A 22205-nucleotide genomic window follows, 5' to 3' on the forward strand; every position below is an offset into this window, starting at 1 on the left:
ATGGGATCCTACATAGGACTGTACTTGGCCACCAGTTTGCTGCCTACGACCTTGTAAAACATTTACTTTAGATGTTGAGATAGGTTCTGTCCTTGCACCCGCTCCCCAAGCATTTTTGCTATTCTAAATCTTTTGAGAGATCTGATTTGTTGCACCCACACCAGAATCTGGCCCTGCTTCAAGTAACTAAAAGGAATTGTAAAGGTGAAAAATGGAAGATGTGAGAGTCAGTAGAAGGAACTAGAGACAAGACCTGAAAATTTTATTAAAATACGAACTATAACTTAAGCCATTATTTAGGAATACCTATTTTACAAGTCAAAGGATGTAGAGGAACGTGCAGGTAAAAGCCTTGGATTAATTGATGTTTGCTATCAATCACTGGTAAACATTTATTACTGTATATTTAGAAATAGTAGAAGTACCATTGGAGTGAACATATGTCAGAATCCATATTTTCATTTCCAAAATTGGATAATATTTAGATGAGAATGGAAAAGGGCAGTCCAGTTTATACAAGTAAATAAATAGATCAAGCAAGCAAATATTATGACGCACATAGTTATATTGTCAAGTTTAAGCATCCAACTGGTGTTTTAGCCATAATCATCACCTAACGAACACAAACTTAATTTTAAATCAAATAAGAAAGTTCTGTAATTTTATACGAAAAAACAAAGAAAAAACTAGAGCAGTTAAGCAACATCGGAAACAAAACAAATATGGAAAAGAAAAAAATATCAGTTTTCATAATGTTGTTGCTTTTTGTTGCCTTCAATGCATATAGTCATTTTCAAATTTAAAAGCCAGTTAGAACAAACATCTATACAATACATATATATTTGAATATAAGTCGCAGAATCGTATTAGTGAGGATAAGAAGAGAAGAATAACAAGGTGAATTAAAATTGAAAGTAGATGAGGGGAAAGTTCTTACAAGATACAATGCAACATAGAAAAGAGTCATAGGAAGACAGGAGCAAATAAAAGGCAAGAAAGGATAATAGGAAACAAACAGATGCGATATATCCTTAAACAGGAAGTAGCAAAAATCAAAAATAAGCTTATATTTGAGCTGATATGTCAAGCACAAAACTCTACATAAATAACATTAACTGTAAGAAAAGGCAAACTGCAAAGTCAAGTGTTCCTAGAAATAAAATCAAGAAAATATGTTAATATAAAATGACATATATCTAAGTTTACAATGTTCCACAAGTCACAGAAATTCTAAGCAATCCTCCTAACAGTTTGGCCTACTTTAACATGCACCAGAAATAAGAGTGGAACCCCACAACGACGATTAGGAGAAACATAGCAAGAGAACTCAATAGGTAAAGAGAACCTAGAGGGTTGCTTGACAAAGATCAGCCAAGAATTTCATTAATGAAAAAACCACTTTATCTGAAAGTCTATACATTATGTTTAGTAGGAGATCTTGATTTCCTCTTGCCCTTTTCAAATTATTAAAAGCACAACGTCAGGATTCAGGAACAAACAGGTGTGAGCAAGATTCAAACCACTTTTGGTTAGTTATGCCAGTTTTATTTGACAATTACATACTAGCTTCAAAACAAAAGGCGCAGCTTCAAGACTGGAGATCCGCGCTGCATCTCGCTGTAACTGAGAAAAAAAGCACATTCATCCAAATCAATGAATTGAAGAGTACTTAACCAAATGACGTGATGACAATCAAAATCATGCCACAACTATTTCATTTTTCCATGCTTGATGAAGTACTCTCAAACCTGGAAAAACAAATTAAAAAAGAAAAAAAAAACCTAAGAATGCATTTTTCGACTAAGAAGGAGACAGAATTTTGCAAATAGAAATTTTGTGCACTATTTGTTTCTTTTCCAACCCATCAAACATCAAATATACTGCAAAGAGAAATCTAAGAGACAAGGGTCTAGAAAGTGCCCTCTCAAGGTCTTGAAACATATGGATTTCGAAAGAGAAAACCCAACATCCATGACTTCTGCATGTGCCTCTCCAGTTTCCTGGTGAAAAGGAAGAAGAAAAAAAAACAGCTTTATTTCTTAATTTCTGGTCAAAGCTATAAATCAGTGAGAAAGCAAGTTCATGTTCAAGAGACTAACAATTTAGCCCAGTTTTTATATTTTGCAGAAAGCTAACCAAACTGTTTATTTATTCTTTGCCTCATAAATGTGGCACCAGGTAATGGAGTATAATATTCTCTGGCAACATGTTAGAAATTAAGATTCTCAAAATCCTATAGAGTAGGATATAGTTTCTAAACAGACAATGAAGATTTTTCGTTTTGACAACAGTTTCTAGACAACCAAGACGCAAAGTAGCTAGAACAATCTAAAATCTTTTGACAGCAAGCAAAGGAAAAAAGAATGTAACGTTTCTCAAGAACAATCACCATCAGACCGGTTTTTCCCCTTTCTTTTAAGAAAGAGGATAATGTAGATATTATGATGGGAAAAAACTCAGAAGGAGAGACAAAAATGCAAGGTTTGACACGTAACAATCACCAAGAAAACAAATATTATGACACTTGTTTAGAACGCAAGAACACAAAACATTTACATAACAGCAAGCAATTATCATCATATAGCATAAAAGAAGTATCGCAAAAAAACTGCCTGATAAACAAAAGGAAACTTTAAAGTTCACGACCAAACAGTTGCAAGTGCAAACACTAAAGATCAAATGCCATCAAGGAATCCACAGAACAAATAACCAAGCACTGTAAACTGAAAAATAAACATGTGCAAAAAAAGAAGCATACAATTAATATTTAGAATTCCAGTTAGGAAGACCGACCTATTATACGCTGCTTTCTACTTGATGGCTTCTGCAAATTCTGTAACTTTGCCAAAAAATAGAAGTGTCATCCATGCATTTTACAGCTCTCAGTATGAAAATTAAAGAATAGCTGCTTTATCAGAATAACTGCTGGTCATTTATGAAGGATTTTGTTGCTTAATTGAAATGCCAACGCTCAAGCTTGCTATAACATATTCTTTGATCTCTTCAATATCCTATTTCCACTTTTCAGAAATTGTGCTGGTAATAAAAATTTGAAGTTCCATACCCAATAATGTTGAAAGCATTATTATTGCAGATTTTAGACATGCTGAGAGAAGTAACATTGCTGGTCAAATAAAAGCGAAAAACAAATCAATTTATATGTCATCAAATGTTTGGCATGCAAGCACTCCATTTGCTTAAGGTGTCCCATACCAATCTTTGGTTACCCCTATCTTAATGTTGTACTGTTTATTGGTGTCCGTGATATTGAGGAGTTTTGTGATTATAGCTTTGAAAAACCACTTTTTAGCTGAACTATTTATCTCTGAAGTAGTCTGAATATTTGAACAACCTGTCTTGTGCTTTTTTCTTCCTGCTGGCACATCCCAGTCAAGGTCACTAGAGCTGGGCATGTATAAGCAACTTTAAATTAATGGCAGCTATTGATTTCAGGTACTAACATATAAAATGTTAGGCTCTTACATTTTTATTACGCAGCTGCCACTTTTCGATCATAATGAGTATGAGAGAACAAACATCATGTAACTACATGGATAGTGCATTTGTCAATAAATCAAGGTATCGGACAGTTCGGCGCATACCTTTAGTACATACCATGGTTGGAGCCATCCTGAACCGCCCGGTTTGGGGCATCCTGAGCCCTACCAATGGCGGACCAAAACGGTTCCGGCAATGAAAACGAGACCGACGACGGAGAAGGAGAAAGAAAAAAGAGGAAAAGAGAAAGAGAGCGGGGGAGGGAGGGGGGAGGAAGAGGGAGAGAAAGGAAGAGAGAGGAAAGTGGAGGCCGGGGAGCCGTTGTGGGGAGGAGGCGAAGGCCGAGGAGCTGCGGAAAAGAGGCTCCTCCTGCGGTCCTATGTTTCGTTCGAAACAAGGCCCCCTCTGGGCCTATGTTCCGCGGCAGCTCCCCGGCCTTCTCCGCGTAGCGGCTCTCCGGCCTCCACCCCCTCCGCGCAGCGGCTCTCCGGCCTCCACCCCCTCTGCGCAGCGGCTCCTCGGCCTTCCGCTGGCTCTTGGCCGGCCTCCCTTAGCCTCCTCCTTCTCTCTTTTCCTCTATTTCGTTCTCCCTCCCCCACCTCTTCTCTTATGTCGGTACGGCCCAGCACGGCGCAAGCCCGTACCGACCCATGCCGCCGAGCAACCGATCCGGGGCCCTGGTGCCAGTACAGCAAACATGGGTGCATACTGTACCAAAGCTGCTACTATACAGCGAAGATCAGTTTGAATGAAAGTAGTATAAACCACCTGAACCAATGATAGATCGAGTGGTATGGGGTCAGATCAAGTGGTTGGAGGGCAGATTGTGGTTGGTTCAGAGTGAATTGACCCAAACAGCTCTCAATCTAAGCAATATGACCAGGTACCACTTGAGAAGTGAGTTAAAGGGTGATTCTCTCTTTTTTTCACCATTTGAAGGTGGAAATGAGATAAAGGATGATTGCTACAAGGTTTTCACACCAGAACGCTCAATCTACAACCATTTTGTACTAATGATATGCACATCCTGCCAAAATTTGATCCACAATAGGTGTGAGTTGGAATGCTCGGATTCCACCTAAGCCATTGCTTGAAAGTATAATAAATTTCACATTAATTATCCATTTTTAATTGGCAAATATGTGTATATATATACATATTTAAAGAATATTGCTAAACCATCAAAGAGAAGAGAAGATATATTAATGCACCAAAAGAAACAAGGTGAATACTTCAAGTGAATGCGACAAACTTGCACTTCAAGACATGCCGTAAAAGTTTGAAAATTTAAAAAATGATAAAAGCATGGATAAGTATGCTAGTGCCTAGTACGTGATCATTGATATAGTAGCGATTTTTGTTGCAGGTGCCACTATTATTAAATGATATTATGAATAGATTCTTTCTTTGTTTAGTTTCATTTAATTGCTGATTTTAACACATGCAATGTAATGTGGTATTTCTACAAGTTAATGATTTTAGCACATACATAATAATCCTTAATTAGGGCACTTAATTCAATACTCCTATCTAACTTAATGCAAAAACATGGCATTTAGACAAGAATAAATGGTTAAAAAAACAAAAATAAGAGTTTGGAGGCCAAAAAGAACATAGCAAGGGTGTTTAAGGTGTTTCTATGTGTAATCAATACCCTTTGTTAGTACAATTCTCAATATAATGCATGTCGTACCCACCTTGGTCGATATAGTATTGATCCTCGATATTTCACAACCTTGCCATAAATGCACCAAAGAAATTGGATAATATACTATATTCATAAAAAATAGAAAATTAATAGATCAGGCAATGTGAAGCAAGATTTAGTTTCTCCCCTCTATTTAACAGACAAACTAAATAAGTTACATAAAACATTTAGCAGCATCTATAACATGTGATACTTGCCATTAGGATGTCCAAAAATGAAAAAGTTAAGAAGTCAAACAAATATAGATCATTTACCATCAAATTAAGACTAACAATATCAGCAAGACATTTCATGCACACAAAGTTCACTGTCTCGATACTAAACCCCGTATCAGTACTACATTAGCACAGGGTCGGTACGGTATGTTACAGAGTTTTTTTGGCATACCGAGTGTTGGTACGCTACCCATACCGAATACCGAACTGATACGGTACAGTGCATCTCGTACTACCCAATTCAGGCTAGTACGGCGTACCTTGCATACACACTTACGATCACATTAAGAATAACAAAAAAAATGTAAGAACCAACAATACATCTAAGATGGAGGATGGCAACTACTTGAATTGGTAAAATCTTTTGTTGGATTTAAAAGACCTAGGTTCAGTCGCAGCCCCATCCTAATTTTTTTACCAAGCTTCCAACCACTCTAGTTCTTTAAAAAATAAAACAAAACAAAATTAAATAAATGACATGAAGTATTTGCTAAAAATTGTACATTTGCTAAGTAATCATAAGCCATTCTATGTATTTAGTTTACAATATAGTCTTCTTGCATGAAGTCAAGCTTGAATTAAAACATAGTAATACACTTCATGCCATAAAATATTCATGTCTGACAAAATTTAAAAAATCACATTAGGGGTAGTGGAAGATCATCACCAAAAACATCAATTGTCTTCAATTTTTCTTCTCTTTCCAGCGGGAGATCAAAATCATTTTTCGAGCTAAATGGAACAACTGCCTTCTGTGTTTATTCCCTTTTGGTAACCGTAGAATCATCCTTAAAAACTATAATGATAACACAAAACAAAAAACAAAGAGAAAGTTTAATAAGCTATGGGGATAAGGCAACAAAAAAGGACAGCTAAAAGTTTAATAAGCATTTTACATAAAATCCAAAATAGCATGTTCTGAAAAATAAATTCAGAAAACAATTTTTATTATTCAAAGATGGGAATAAGAAAGCAATTAAACTAAAGATGGGAACAAGCAACAAATCCAAAAAAATTTAACAAGTAGACCGTTGAATAGAAATTGAGAGCAAGTATGGATGCCTCACATAAACTCTACAACAGTCAATCATGTACCAACACATTTTCAACACTGGGAGGCCAATAAATATGATATGTATTCATTTTGTGTTGGACCAATGGTAATATTATCATCTTATGCTAGTTGTTTGGTTGACAATTTCTAGGTAAAAAAATTCATTTGCCTATGTCATACTATCATGATCTGATCAATGTATTTTGTAGGATCTTGTGAAATTTGACAACATCTGGACATTATTTTAGTCTTAAAAATAGGTCCAGTACAGCCATCTCCACACGATGTGTACACATGCCTATAATATATATATAGGAATAGGTATGCCTGTTTAATTATTGGAGTACTTTCCTTCTGAAGCAGTCACCTCGGCACCTAGATGCCCGTCTAGGCCACGTAAGGGTCCACCAACTGGCTTTGTCAAGGCATTTTCAAGGCCTAAGTTATGCTATGGTACCTTTCTTATGTTATCTTTAGAAAAAAGTTACAGAAATCCTACTCATCCCTATAAAACGGGTATCAAAAGGAAATTAGTAAGCAATCGAATTCCAAACAGTTGCTTTGCATCTTTTATGTATAAACTATAAATGATGATCAAAGTCATCAAACTAAGAAGAGAGAGGAAAGAAATAATTTTATTAGTTGGATTAGTGGGATCCTTCATTTGGACCGTTGGATGAGGAGATTCCTTGATAAGAATATTGAAAAAATGGCAGATATCAGTTCTCCTCTTGGTCCTATCATGTTCTCTCACTATGGAAGATCTTTCCCAAGGTGCAGTATCAGTACGTATGCCCCATACTGGGCACATATTGTACAATAATGAACAGCTACTCAATATGGAGAGCGACCAAGTGTTGATACACTAAGGAGCAAGGTTCGCTGTACCGGTACCGAACCCCGTACCGGTGCCGCACTAGTATAGGCATACCGAGTGTCGGTACGGTACGGTATGCGGTACGCCAGGCGTACCGACATTGGTGTACCGATACCGGTACCCATCGGTACGGGTACGGTACGCTCGGTACCGACCGGTACCGATCGGTACAGCGAACCTTGCTAAGGAGTCTATTTAGCCAATGGCATTAAATAGCGTCAACCTTGGGTACAACTTCAAGGTCACCCGCTCCATTAAGTTTGTTTGGTAGTGGGTGGTGTCACTCCAAAACAACTAGCTCAACAAAGAGGCAGTGGCAACAGAGAAGCAATCACAACTGCAGATGCGAGAGAGGACTTTGATGTACTGTAATCTAGGGCAGAGACATGAGAGGAAGATGACATATCAACCTCTGCTAAATACCGGCAATGGCCCGTCATCCTAAGTGCATCCATTTTATATTGAATGATAATAAGCAAAACAGGTATATGGAATTCACTGGAGTACCGTAATAAACCCTTATTTCCGGCAGTTTTTTTCCCATAAAAGCCCCGACCTCCTAATGCTAATCTCGGATGAAGTTTGCTCAAAATTACTTACATTTATCCCCTTAATCTTAGTTATATATGTGATAAGTTACCTATTTAGCTTACTCTCTCTTAAGATTAATTGATTCGAGACCAATCTACTAAACAACACACCATTCTGTATACAGCTCTCCCATCACACTTAATGTGAAAAGAGAACTATAGATCACTTTCTCAATCTTACCCAATCTTTCCTAATCAGTCGAATTATTGGAAGCATTAGTTTATATCTCACATGTCTCTCAAATCAGCCCAAATTAAAATGTAATTATGTTTCATTGCTCCAAAGATTATACCATATAAGAAGTGTATTTAATTTGATTTATTGTATATTATCAAGTTACTAAGTTGATATTTCAGTCTCTTAGAAAAATAAGCTCATGCCCTAGGTTTGCAGTAAATAAGAACAACTTATACAATATTATGATTGATCAATTACCTAATTTGATTAATAGCATTAAACTATACTGCTATATAAATTGAAATCCTCTATACCAAGGATCCCGTCTCGGTACCGGATCCCGTACCGGTGCCACACTAACATAGTATCGGTATAGTACGGTGCACGGTTTTTTTGGGCATACCGAGTGTCGGTATGCCACTAGTACCGAACTGGTATGGTACGCCTGATACCATCCGGTTCGGTACGGTACGGCATACCATGCTTTGTATAGATTTCTTTTGTACAACAACTCACATAGACAATCAATAAATAAAACAATGACTCCATGTGCAATGCAAGTGCCCCTAAACTAGTATATTGTAAAGAATAGGAGTGCCCCAAAACAGATGTTACTCCTTTAACATTCGATGTAACTTCTTTTTCATGTTGATTATTCAAATCTAATAAACAAGTAATGGACCTATATGATCTGTATTGGACTTAGCTATAGCATACAAATTTCTAGCCTTAGACATTTCAAATTGGTTCCTGGTATCAGCACATCCTGAAGTTTCACATTAAATTCCAAAGCCTTTTGAATTCTACTTCATGTATGACAAAAAAAAAAAAGCACAATGTCCCTATTCTAGGATGTCAGCACATTCGATATTTAGATAGGTATACATGTTCTACTATGATTGCTCATTATGCCTGCTCCTTCTTTCTCTCAATTCTCAAGTCCTCCACAGGATATGTATCTTGTTAGTTGAGAGAGCTCAGCCACTCAGTCCTCCTCCTCACTCAGCCACCCATAACAGGGAGGCCTTCTGGGCCTAGGCCTGTCCTCCATACGGGGCACAGCATCGTTATGTGAACTTGTCTGCCCAATCTCAACAAATTGTTCACCAACATTTTGATCCCTCATGCTTCTTTCAGCTTTTTCTTGCTCCTAACAAAGTTCATCATGAAATATTTTGTAATTAAAAAGAAGCACCTCCACTTGAAATCACAAAAGTAATTAATGACAGAACCATTATGCAGACTGACAATTGAAAGAAAATTTAAATAAAAAAGTTCATTTTGCAGATTCATGTAAAAAATTTAGGAAACATTCTAAACCTTCAGAAGATTATGACTCACAAGTGACAAAGGATGCAAAAGATTGCAATATTGCACAACTATCATGCTACCATCTCTCATATAAATATAAGCTTGTTAAAAGAGGATGAGTTAAAAGGATCCTGCACTTATGTCTCATTAGACTAGTCTATCATCTTAAGCTGTCAAATATACTCAAAAAGGAGAAATATGCTGGTTTATTATTCAGATTAGCGTGTACACTTGGTTTTCCATTTTGCTAATTCATTTTTCACAACCTCAGTTTTGTACCTTGCCATCTAGTGACATTGAAGACCCTGCTTCTACAAGGTTGTTACGATTTAATACCATGCATTCACCACCATGTGCTTATTGAAGCAGAAAGTACAATGATTTCATCCAGTATCATATCTTGGCAAAATGCATAAACCCAATTTTTATAAGCATTCAGTAGAGCTGACAAGTACATAGTATGATGCAGAGGCAAGGTTATGATGGAGATTCACCGCTGAAAAGAAATTCTTAATTGAGTGGTACTGTATTAACCGCAATTGATCTAAGAGCATGCAGTTCTACATGTTATGTGAGACCATGAGTACCTAGATGTTAAGCCTCACTATGCAAATTCAAAGTGAATAGATTAAGCCATCCATGCCAGAAAATTCACCAATTTGGAAACACCAACTTTTATAACGGTACCATTCTCTTCATTTACTGGTGGAAATCCATGATGTCAGCTGCAGTTTCGTGGTGCCTCCCTCCTTAATGCCCATTTGTAATGCTCCGAATGGACCCAATAATAGGCTATAGTCACTAGGGAAATGAACCATAGAAGTAGGCATGCATATATTAACATGCATTATTGCTGATATATATGTGCAGGAATGAAAGCATAAAGCAAATCATCATACTTCATGACACCAAAATGCATGCGTGTTAATTAGAAGTTTCTCAAAGAGAATTTCTTTAAGAAAGGGGTTATATGATGCTGACAGATGGATTACAGGTGAGAGATAAGGTTCAAATAATATATGTATTGAAATTTGGAGTGTCACTATATGCATTAGGTTGGTGAAATTGAATAAGCATATCTGGACATTGAAAATAATGTGACTATATTGAAATATACAAAACAATGAGGATCTTTCATTTCCACGAAGACACCCATACCTTCCAAACAAGTTATATGATTGATGTTCTTCAAATGTCTATTTGGCAGGGCTGAAAAAACCATCCTTATGCCACTTTAGGGGATGCCATGTTCCATCATAGCCGCAGTTTGGGCTATGCTTTTGTTGTCTATGAAAACATTACTTTCCAAACCATGGTAGCATCGTACCACTCCATATCAATGCATAGCGTGCATACCGTACCATACCAATACTAAACTGGTACATGGTACAAGGGGTGTACCGAGTATCGATACACCAAACAACCCCCCATGCCAGACATATTGACATTGTACCAAGATGTTACCAATACATAGTCCGGTACTGCGACGACGAACCTTGTTTCAAACATAACAACGCATTTAGCGAGAACAAGACCCTTATCGGTCAATGCATGAAAATAGAGAGAAAAGGTTAACTCATTGCTGCTTCTTGAGATGGCCAAAAACACTAAGAAAGATGATGTAAGGTTTTAAAGAATTTAGTGGCTTGGACTAAGAGGAATCTCAACAAGATCAAACATAAGAGCCTAAATGCTTTCCAAAACTTAATTTCCCATGAAAACTAATGAAAAATAGTAAGTATATATATATATACACAAGTAACAAAGAATAGTATTATTCAAAATGTGTGTGCGTACATGCAGAGTTAGGCCAGAATGCACTTGAGAGCATTTCGCCCTAAATACTTCCCAATGAAACTCAATGATGGACCTCCAAACTAAAATTCCACACTATTGATTTTAAAATTTCTAAGAACTAAAACTCATTTATTTTAGAGGTCTCTTGTCCATGCATCAAGCAAGTACAAAATGAATGTGAACAATATAAGTAGTGAGGAAAGTTTATCATACACTAGGCAATTAGCAAATCCAAATCATTAAAATTAAACTAAATATCTTAAAATGTGTATAGATGAAATTTCAGCTAACTTGGATGCCTCCAGACTATAGATCAAACTAAAACACAATATCGTACTGCCAATTTCAAGCCAAATGCTCTGAAAGCATTCCAGCCAATGTTTGATTACTTGGCTAACCCTGGAGTGGCTTCTTTGCTGTGTTTGTCTAACGTATAAATTAGACAAGCATGATAAAGAAGCCACTCTAAGGTTAGCCACATAATCCTTAGACATTTCTTTCTAGCAAAGATTATACCTCCCAATTTAGAAGTGGCTTCAAAAGCTTATAATTTTTGTCAAAGTTTTCTTCTGTGCATCCTTTCTAGCCTTATGCAAATAGTAAAATCCCTCCCCTGACATAAAGCTTACTCAGACCAGGGTACCATGTATATCCATTTAACATGACTTCATCTTCTCTTCTACAACACCAAACATTTCTTATACTAGTTCAAATTTTCTTCAATCTTCCGTAAATCCTATCTAACTTCCTGCAAGGAGTTGATGAAGACGACAAGACAACTATTCTAGACCCTATGTCCAGCATATTGCAAATACCTCATCCTTTAAGGATATTGGTGACTTGCCCCGACTGCCATTGGTGGATGAGATTGGGCATGCCATATCTAGATACATTGACAAACATCAACGCATGCTAAGACAGCTGAGGTCAGGGTAAGTTGCCGTGGCCTGGTATGACAGGATTTGCCACCAACTGTATAGAATTGAAGAGCCTTGGAAACAAGAAGGTAGGGCATGGTTTGCCACCAGCTATATAGCAATCACCATCTAGCTTGATACTAATACCAAGCACAAAAGATTTCTTCAAAAACTATTGTCTCGGTATAGGAAACTAAGTCATAGAACTTCCCAATGTAGGAACCGACCAAGTCATACTTATATTGAACAAGATAGTAACGTCGCATGATTAAATAGAATCTGTAGGAATAAATCGAGCTGCAAGTAATTGCAATCGACCAATTGATATTCTTATTTAGCAAGATCGTAAAGACACGTCTGGAGATTAAATATAACCTATAGATATGAAATGGATTTGAAGTAATTGTTTCATCTCCAACCACTTGGTAGTATTTCCTCTACCAGATTGTATATTTAGCTCCCTTTGGCATTGCCACCAAATTTGAGTTGAAACCATGAGTTTAGTTGTTTCATCTCCAACCACTTGGTAGTATTTCCTCTACCAGATTGTATATTTAGCTCCCTTTGGCATTGCCACCAAATTTGAGTTGAAACCATGAGTTTAGCTGAAGCAAATTAAACATTGCATCCCAAACAATTGATGCCAATCAAAGAAATATTCAAGACATGAAATCCAATCTTAAAAAACTTAATGTTCCATTTTTCCATCGAAATCTAGAATATCAAATTTCAATCCTGTATGTTAGCATCTAAACATTGAGGCTTCAAAGGATTTTCGTAAGCATTATTAGCTCTTTCAACTTCAAGAACTAAAGAGGGAGGTGGAAAAGCCCTTGGAAGAGAATTTGGAGGACAAGATGTTACGTAATAAGAGGCCTTGGAGGTGGATTTCTAACTTCAGTCACTCCTTAATCGGTTCTTTGCCCTTAAGTTGATCTTAACTTTGCATGGAATGAACCACATATGATGTTATTTGAAGAAACTTCAGTTGTCCTGAATGGAGATAGCCTGGCTCAAATTTTCTCGAGACAAATCTTGAAAACCTTTTGCTTGTTCTTAGAATCCTTCATTGATCTTTCCTCCTATTCTAGCCAAGCGTTCTTCATATAGAAAGTCACTCAACGTTGAAGTTCATCGAACTCACTTTCATTAGAATCATGATTCTAGAAATAAACTGCGTTCTTGAACAGGAGAAGATAAAGGATAAAAGATTGAATTGATACACTAATGCCAAAAACTAAAAATAAGGCGTTAAGCAAAAAAGGAACAAGAGATTGATATAATGAAAAAGGAGGTAGACGAAGGGAGAAATCAAGTGGAATCCACCACTATGTTCAAAGAGAAATAAATTTATATAACCAATTCTTTATTTTCCATACATTCTCTATTCCATGATTTTATTTTATCCAGCGACAATATGCGCTTGTGGCCTCCCATATATAAAAAATTCTGGAGTGAAGGATGGCCACATGGAGGAGATTATAGAGATCATAGGTGGCCAATGGGAGTCAGGTTCCATTATTTTCCGATAATCTATTCAGCTAAAAAGGTGTTTTATCATATAAGGATATTTTAGGCATAAGAGATTCGATGGACTCTTGGGAATGTTAAAAATCTTCCTAACCAATTGGTTCTTTCTTAACTCTTTCCCACAAGGTATTGTTATTGCCAGATAGTAGAATCCGGCATCCAAACATTTCCACATGACGTTCGTATAACTCATATAAATGCATCACAACATTCCAAAGAAAGATAATAATTACTGTCAAAAACTCTAGGAGACAGAAGCATGAAGTATAATTAATAAGCCTAGAAACCCTAAACGCATATTCTACATTCATGAACATATAATTAAGGCATAACAATCACTATCTGTTAATAGCTAATAAATACTATTTGGCTAGACTTTTGACTTAGACTAAATTATGGGCTACTCCAAAATGGGCTTCTCCAAAATGGGCTGGCCAAACATGGTTTCCATCACTCTTGCATGAAAGTTCACTTCTTTCAAAGATTTTTGTGCATGCTTGACTTCTTCCCAGACGTTTTTGTGCATGCTTGACTTCTATATTTGGTGAAGATTTAAATAAAAAAGATTTGCACTTCTCTAATTGCTTCAATGTCATGATAATCTCGCTAAATTGCTTTGTATGGGTCTCCAAGTGTTGTTTCATACCACCAAAGTTATGTGCAACATTACCAATATTGCATTGCAACTAGACTATTGCTTCATCGGTTCTTCATGATGTCGGAGGAGCTCATCGCGGTCCAGATTGGTCATGATGATGAATGAATTTGACTCCACATGCTTGATGAAGTATCAGTGATGTTCTGCTACCAAATTTCATGGAGCCTCATTGAGATTTAAAGGCTACAAGATGCAAATATGCTGCAAGTATTGGTTCAGGTCTGATTTGAACTCAATTACATAGAAATTTCAACCTCTTTCACTCAGCTATACAGCAATAAGTGTCCAACTAAAACATTGATCTACTGTCAAGAAAAAGACAATAGCAGATGTTGATTTTGATCTAAAAATCAGATTTGAAACAGTGGCAGATCTGATGGATTTTATTATACTAGGGGCATAACTCGCTTAGTTGTAGAAGAGACAAGGAAAAATATGAAAGAATTAGAGAAGTAGAAAAAGAATAACAAAAAGATAGGAAAAGGAAATGGGTCCTTCAGCCTTCTTATTTTCTTAATAATCACTTTCTTACAAAGTTTACACCACTCCACAACACACCCCACCCTTTCAAATAGGAAATAAACTAGGGATAACCAAACCATCCTGAACCGCCCGGTTCAAAAAGCACCGACCCACATACCAGCTCGTTACCAAAGCAGGATGGATGGTCAGTTAAGTACAAGCCTTGAAGAGGCCTAAATCTATCCAAACTGAGCAGAACCGCCCAGTTCTGATTGGTTCAAGATGCTTCGGGGCCTATACCGCGCCAATAATTAGTGGGGGGGCAAAGAAGGCCTTCCATGCCTTCTCTGCCTCCCCTCTATCTCTTGTTTTTTTAAGTTTTCAAGGAGAAGTGGAGGGAAACTTCAGATTTTTGCCTTCTGGGTCAACCAGTTTCATAGCAAGGGAGATTGAGTGGATGCAGAACAATATGTCGAACTATACATGCCATGCTCACAACCAGCCAAGCAATCATAGAAATCAGGGGGCCAATCACCATTGCAAGGCTCTATGTCGAAGACATCCTTCTAGAGATTTGACATAGCGATACTAAAAAGGGGTCACATGGTACCCAATCTAGTCAGGAGGTTGAGCTAGTCAAGGTGGTAGGCCTAGTCAAGCCACCTACCAAATCTAGATATGTAGGGACATCCAGGAAAAGAAAACAATTTCTTAGGTCAACAAGAAAGGGAAACGAAAGAGAACTAATGATCTTTTGGAGAGAGTGAATGAAGAGCCTGTTCACTCGGATTTTGAGACCAATGAGCTCTCAAATGACTGGTTGCCCAAATCATCTCACAATGCGAACAATGATGATAATGACAGTTCGAATGATGATGCATATGGTGGCCAAGGAGGTAGCAAAGAATATGGCATGGGTGAATGACTCACAGACTTGTGGTCTTGGTTGATTCACTGGTGTATGACCTAGAGCCCATGAGGATACGATTTCATATAAGAGGCGAGCACCTTGAGGTGGTTCAAGATACAATGTTGCTACTACAAATGATCTAGCATGCGGAGTAGTGTTCCTGCACAGATCTAGTCATCTAGATCCGAATTGTAAACCGGGTCCTATTTTGCACTATCAAGGTATAACTTGCATAGATATGCTGTCTGAGATATCATATTCAAGCGACTACTATTCTCAATAAAATCTCGGCTAGATTATATATTAGACTTCGCTACCTAGTTCTTTCCTCCAATGGGAGGGCCATCCCAATGCTAGACATTGGATCAATATCAGGGTGGCTATACATAAAGATCAGATTATGGGATGTTGGGAGGGCACATTAGCTGGGATGGAGTTAGTTCCCAGGCCCATATTATAATCAGGATCCCATATAAGAGCAACATAAACACTTTACAAGGAACCAGATGTTGGTGCGCATTTTGTACTTTAAATCAATTTGATAATTCAAACACACATGATCATTAAAATAATCCCTAAAAACATCAAAATAGAATTAAAATAACATTTAAAAAAACAAAATAGCAATAAAATAATTCCTCAAAACAAAAATTGAAAAACAAAAAAAAAGGTGTGCAGGTACCGAAGCGGTATGCCATAGTGTAACATGTGTTGGTACACTACAAGCATCTTATCGTACCACCCACCAACAGATACGCGACCCTTGAAATAAACTGACTGTAAGCAGCTAGCTAAAGCACCTAATAGAGAGCTTTAGTTAGCTAGTTTTCCTACGTCAATTAGGACTCAAATTTAGAAATGAATCTGGAACAAAAAGAGATTAAATTCCCCTAATATAAAGACTAGTCAGATACCTTCCATGTTTCCTTATATACCATGGTTACTGTTAGCAAGAACAGTACATAACAATATGTTGACCCACTAAAAAAGAAAATAATGACCAGAAAAAAGGCATTAAAAACACCTCCTAATAATTTGAAAATAAAACAAATTTGGATGCATCAACAACGTTAATATAAAAGAGGCTATATGCATGAACGAATAAGCCAAAAAACTTACAGTTTATTTGTATCTTAAAATCATCTATATTTTGGTAGCTGCAACTAAGAAGAAGGTCAAGCAATAGCCAACATCCTCTTCTTCGAAAACATGCTTGACAAAGAAGAAACAACCTCTTCTTCCAAAACATGCTTGACAAAGGAGATGACACGGCCCTAAGGTTGGGTCTGCACAAAACAGGGTTAGGAAGCCCATTGGATGAAGATATTGGCACTCCAAATAGATTTCTAGGCACTATCTGAAATTCCAGCAGAAAGTGTAAAGTGCTCTGTTGCACAATTCTATGAAGAGAAAGGGTAACTCTGCTGTCAAAAAAATTTGGCACACAGAAATCAAGCAATGAAATGCACGAATTTCAATGGAGGCATTCATGGATAAAAAGTAATCCAAATGATGACAGCACAAAGAACATCAACTCTGCATGTCAGTAATGAGATTAAACTGGGAAAGCAACAGACTTGATTAAAGGTCAACATAAACAATGAAAATAACAATCAAGAAAAGAAAAGAAGAGAAATAAATGAGAGGAAGAGGAGAGAGAAGAGAAACGAATGCAAGAAGCCAAGGATGGCTGTCAGAGACGATGAAGCACTATTTATTTCCAACTCTTAGAAGATTGAGTTACATAAATTTAGAGATTCCTTTATACAGGTAAAACTATGATCTAATTTTTTTACTCCAAAATAACTCCTTATAAGTAAGGTTTACCATGTATTACTGTAGTGTGAACAGTTCCATGAACAGTGCACTACAGCGATAAGGCTCGTCAGCCTATCAAATAAGATCTGATATCTTCTAATCTCAGCTCGTCTCCATAAAACCTTCCTATGACTGGTGCATATGGCCATTGGAGAAGAAGCACTCAGTATTTCTACTTGCTCAAAAACTAAGAGATAAACTAAGAGGTCCCTTTATATAGGTAGAAACTTAGTCTAATTTTAACTCAAAAGTAACCCCTTATAAGCAAGAGCTATCCTTGACCATTTCTGGAGTGTGAACAGTTCCACAGACACTGCATTACAGAACGAAGGCTCTTCAATCTATCAAATAAGGTCAGATATCCTCTACTTTCAGCCACTGACCCAACAAAACCCTTCCATGACTTAAAACACCCACATATCAATAAGGAGAAGAAAATAACAAAATGAGGATCAAAATTTCACCGTACCGATGCATACCGCCCCACACACTAGGTGTACCGTACCATATGGTAGTGAATCAAGACTCAATTATAGGGGGCTTACTAAGTCTCGGTACACTAAATCGACCCCTATACTGGGCATATCGACATTGTACCAACATGCTACGGGTATGGGGTCCGCAACTTAGATGATGAACTTTGATTAAACTAAATCTACAGGTACTCAATGACCTGACCCCCTCCAATGCATCGAAAAGCAAGTTGTGGGTTAAAAAAAAGGAACAGGCTAGTCTTGTAGCACATCAGATTTCTACAAGGTATAATGGAACAAAGGTCAGTCTCTGTTGGAGAAAGTATGCGAGGAATTAAAAAAGAGTGTTCCCTAAAAAATGTGGATCTCTTTTATTAGACTCCTCCCATCACTTCCCGGAGACTGCACAGCTTAGTTTTGATTGACCTTTTTTATCTCTTTTTATTTATATCTGCTGGAAAAAGAACTGTGGAAAAGTATGAGTGGAAATAAGAATTTCTTAGTTTAACTTATTTAGCATTTTGCTAGTTGCAAAATCTAGTTTGACTTGACATAAGTTTTTATGATCAGGTTTATGGGATATAAGGGAGGTTATTCTGATGTGCTGTGCAAACTTATACCGAACTATACAAAAGAATAGATTTCTCCTTTCCTATAAAGAAGATAGTTGACGAAAGTCAACTGATTCATGAGCAGGCACATAATAGGATCATTGGTTTGGGTAACCAATCGGTGAAACAACGATGTATACTAACAACTGATGTGATTCCCCTGAAATTTACCCCTTATCCTCTATTTCTTTCCCGCAGCCTATAATGTTCAATCTTAGATGTCAGAATTGATGAGGAAAAAATTCAGGAATTTTAGGTGTACTTATTTTTTCACTTAAATATAAATTCAGATTTAATTAAGGCAAATATTTGAGGGACTAGATAGGAATTTTTGATGTTCTAACAGACTACCGGCAGCAAACAGGTGGCCAAGGAACTGCCTAGCGCTTAAGCAGTAGGTGGGTGCCCAAGCAGGAGCGCCCACAGGTCAAGGTGGTCCAGAGATTATAAGTCCAAATATAATATATATATATATATATAAAGACACACACACAATATGTATATATAGACACACACAAGCAGAACACACACAACTAAAAGCATTGTTGTAAACCAGATCCAATGTCTAGCCAAATAGCTAGATACAGCTGCCATTAACTCTGTTCTCTGATCTTCGATATTTATTGCATCTTGACATTTGAAATCTCATTCCAAGAGCTTCTAGAAGATATTAGCTCGAGCTTTCAAGATATTTTCAGATATTTCTTGTTTCTACTATTTTGCCTATTGGATTACGAAATGAGTAAAACTTCAGGCTTTACTGGGTTTTCATCAGTCCTATTGCCCTTCACAATGTGAACCGGCCATAGTTTGTATTTACACTATCCGCACTACCGAGAAGTATATTGCAAAGAAATTAAAAAAAAACTATTGGATGGTAAACAATTATTGGATGTTTCACAGGCATTCATCTATTACATGTATGTCCATGTAATGATATGTTAAGTCTTTTACATAATTATCAATTGGACCAGTTGCGTCAGAACAGAACAAGTTAACTAGACCTTTTGAAGTAGTGGTTCTAATGTAACTTGTGTTTCATAACAACAACTGTCCAAGTGTATGGAACTACAAAAACCCAAACTTGGAGAATTCCAAGGCATACATCTTTTCGAGCAATATTTATCACTTTCAAGGTGTTGCATCCCAGTTATTAGGATATGCGAATAAAATGATTGTGGAACACAAGAAAAGAAACCCTAAAAGAGCACATAATACATACAATGGCAGAACATGCATATACCACAGTCCAAATATACCTAAATAACTACCAAAAAACCTCCATTTGCTTTAATGTCTCAAGAACCTCTGGCTTAAGCATCAAACTTCCTGTATCTAGTCTTATTAGGTATCATGAGATGCAAACGACCCACTCAAGTTACATAAATACAAGGCTTCAAGGACATAAATTGAACAGAACAATCAAAAAAACTAAAACTAGAACATGCAACGTATGCTCTAATCAAAGCATAAAAAGTCTCCAAATTCTGCTATTACAGACTTAAAACTGGTAAATCAGTACCCACATTATATGGCATCAAAGGGCTCCTAACAATTATAGCGTAGCAATAAAGCATTTAATTGCATGACTTTATAGCATGTGAACAAAGAGGATCAGAGCTTTAAACAGACAGAATGCAGTAAGAAAAAACTACAAGAACCAGCAGAAAATAAGGCAGGATGGAAACTATAGGGGATTAAAGCGATCACCTCTCTTGTCTCCGTCTCCTCCTCATCGCCATCATTGACAATGGGAGATTCCATTCCTAGACCATTTATGGTGTCCGCCTGGTCATCAGTCGCCTCTCTCCCTTGACCATTGGTCGTGCTCTCTTCACAAACTGTCCTCTCCCTCTCTTGTTCGTCCAGGATAGTCTCAATGACCATCTTATACGACGCTTCTTCGACAACAACCCATCCATTCTCTCCACCATATACCTAAAACCCCAAACCCCAAGTATCGTTAAAAATTCACAAGAATCTTTCACGAAAAAAAAAATAGTAAAAACAGAGGAGTTCACCTTCAAAAGTTTACTTATAGTTCTACGGACGATGTCCTTCGAGAACCCTAGCGGGACCAGTGCATCGTAGGCGGCATCGATCCGCCTCAATCCCACCTGCACCAAAAGTTGAGAAAAACTTGAGAAGAGGAAAAGGGCTTTAGAGAGGAACAGGGATTGGAGGCATCGGTGGAGCTGGAGGTGCCTTCTTCGATCGTTCTCTTCTTATCGGAGGCATCAACGCTGGTTTCAAGGTCTGGGTTAATGAAGAGGTTCGGGGCTCGGAATCAACGAAGATTTTTTTTTTTTTGTCTTATCAGCAGCCTTGCATGCCCGGGCTTTTATTTCTTCTGAAATCGTTTTTTTTTTTTTTTTTACCCGGTCGCCTCACGTGACTTACACGTGAGCGCAGCCAGCAAAATAAAAAAAAAATGACAGGAAGAACAGGAAAAAAAAGAGAGAGACGCGGCCATTTCAACGTGAATGTAGCGGTTGATGACTGAAGTTCAAGATGGCACTTTATTATTTTTCAGAAGGAAAAAAGTATTCCCATATAAATTTGATTTTATAGTGCAATTCTTGGGGGTAAAAGTGTCATTGCATAGTGGGAAAATTTAATTGCAAGTCACCGGGGTAAAAGTTTCATGTGGGAAAATGTAATTAACTCAATCAACCAAATTGAAGATCGGAACTATTGAATATGACTGATAAAAAAATGCCTAATAATTAGGATTTATATATTTTGGTGGTTGATAAAAATGATAATCTATGCATCAAACCAATATAAAAATAAATGTATTAATTCCACTAATGTGGTAAAATGTATAATAAGGCAATAAATTAAAAAAACTATTTAATGTGTTGTGATCTACATGCCTTAAAATAGAGGTGAATTTAAGTTCACTTGGCTTTGTAATTAGATCATAGCAAAATATAGTATAAGTTATTGAAACCGTCCAACTTAACATTTAATTTGATTTATAAAAAAATTTTATAGCGCAAATCATGTTCCATTTTGAATCCATCATTGCTTTTGTATTGTTAACTCCTTTCTCAATGAGTTAGTATAGAATAAGTAGTCCAATTCTCAGAATACATAACTATATATATATATATATATATATATATATATATATATATATATATATATATATATATATATATATATATGTGTGTGCATCTTACATATATGTAAGGCTGCAAATAGGTCGGGTTGACTGGTGACCGGATCCAACCTATTTTAGAGGACCCGTAGGGCCGGGTCGGATTCTAAAATTGGACTCGTTCCATTTTCTGGGTCGGATCTGAATTCAATAAATTCAAACCCGACCCAACCCAACCCTGACTCATTTGAAATTTAGATGATTTTGGATTTTCAATCATATGACCTAATTCAAATTTATAAAATTATTTGGTGGGCGCAGCAGCCCGTGAGGGTGCAAATATAAGTTCTGAAGCCATAAATGGGTTGACCCACATCGAACCCGACCCAGATCCAACCCAGACTCGAGTCGGACCCAAAAAAGCATCTTAATGGTGAAAAGAAAATTCATGCTTAGCAATTGTTTTCGGATGATGATGACCACTTGTAAACAATT

The 22205-nt window shown here is 37.0% G+C and overlaps 1 protein-coding gene across 18 annotated transcripts; it reads right to left on the reverse strand.

Annotated features, from left to right (window-relative positions):
• Window positions 1-1357: 1357 nt before the first annotated feature.
• Window positions 1358-20940, reverse strand: LOC103720748 (uncharacterized). Of its 18 annotated transcripts, XR_016397768.1 has the most exons (8): window positions 20813-20939; window positions 20629-20724; window positions 20318-20545; window positions 10119-10232; window positions 9006-9270; window positions 6089-6217; window positions 2794-2833; window positions 1358-2000 (listed from the first exon to the last, which is right to left on the reverse strand). XR_016397768.1 is itself a non-coding variant. In XM_089926037.1 (5 exons), the coding sequence occupies exons 1-5, from the start codon at window positions 20843-20845 to the stop codon at window positions 1569-1571; spliced, it is 492 nt and encodes a 163-aa protein (XP_089782163.1). In that variant the 5' UTR covers window positions 20846-20940; the 3' UTR covers window positions 1358-1568. The 18 variants fall into 18 exon arrangements, 2 of the variants coding, with proteins under 2 accessions (XP_089782163.1, XP_089782164.1); XR_016397757.1 differs by lacking the exon at window positions 10119-10232 and having other exon boundaries at window positions 1543-1623; window positions 1921-2000; window positions 2794-6217; XR_016397760.1 differs by lacking the exon at window positions 10119-10232 and having other exon boundaries at window positions 1543-1623; window positions 1921-2000; window positions 6089-9270.
• Window positions 20941-22205: the final 1265 nt, after the last annotated feature.

The sequence above is a fragment of the Phoenix dactylifera genome, chromosome 11, assembly GCF_051530095.1.
Source record: "Phoenix dactylifera cultivar Ajwa chromosome 11, Ajwa_hap1_PhDact_Kaust_v1.1, whole genome shotgun sequence".
NCBI lineage: Eukaryota > Viridiplantae > Streptophyta > Magnoliopsida > Arecales > Arecaceae > Phoenix > Phoenix dactylifera.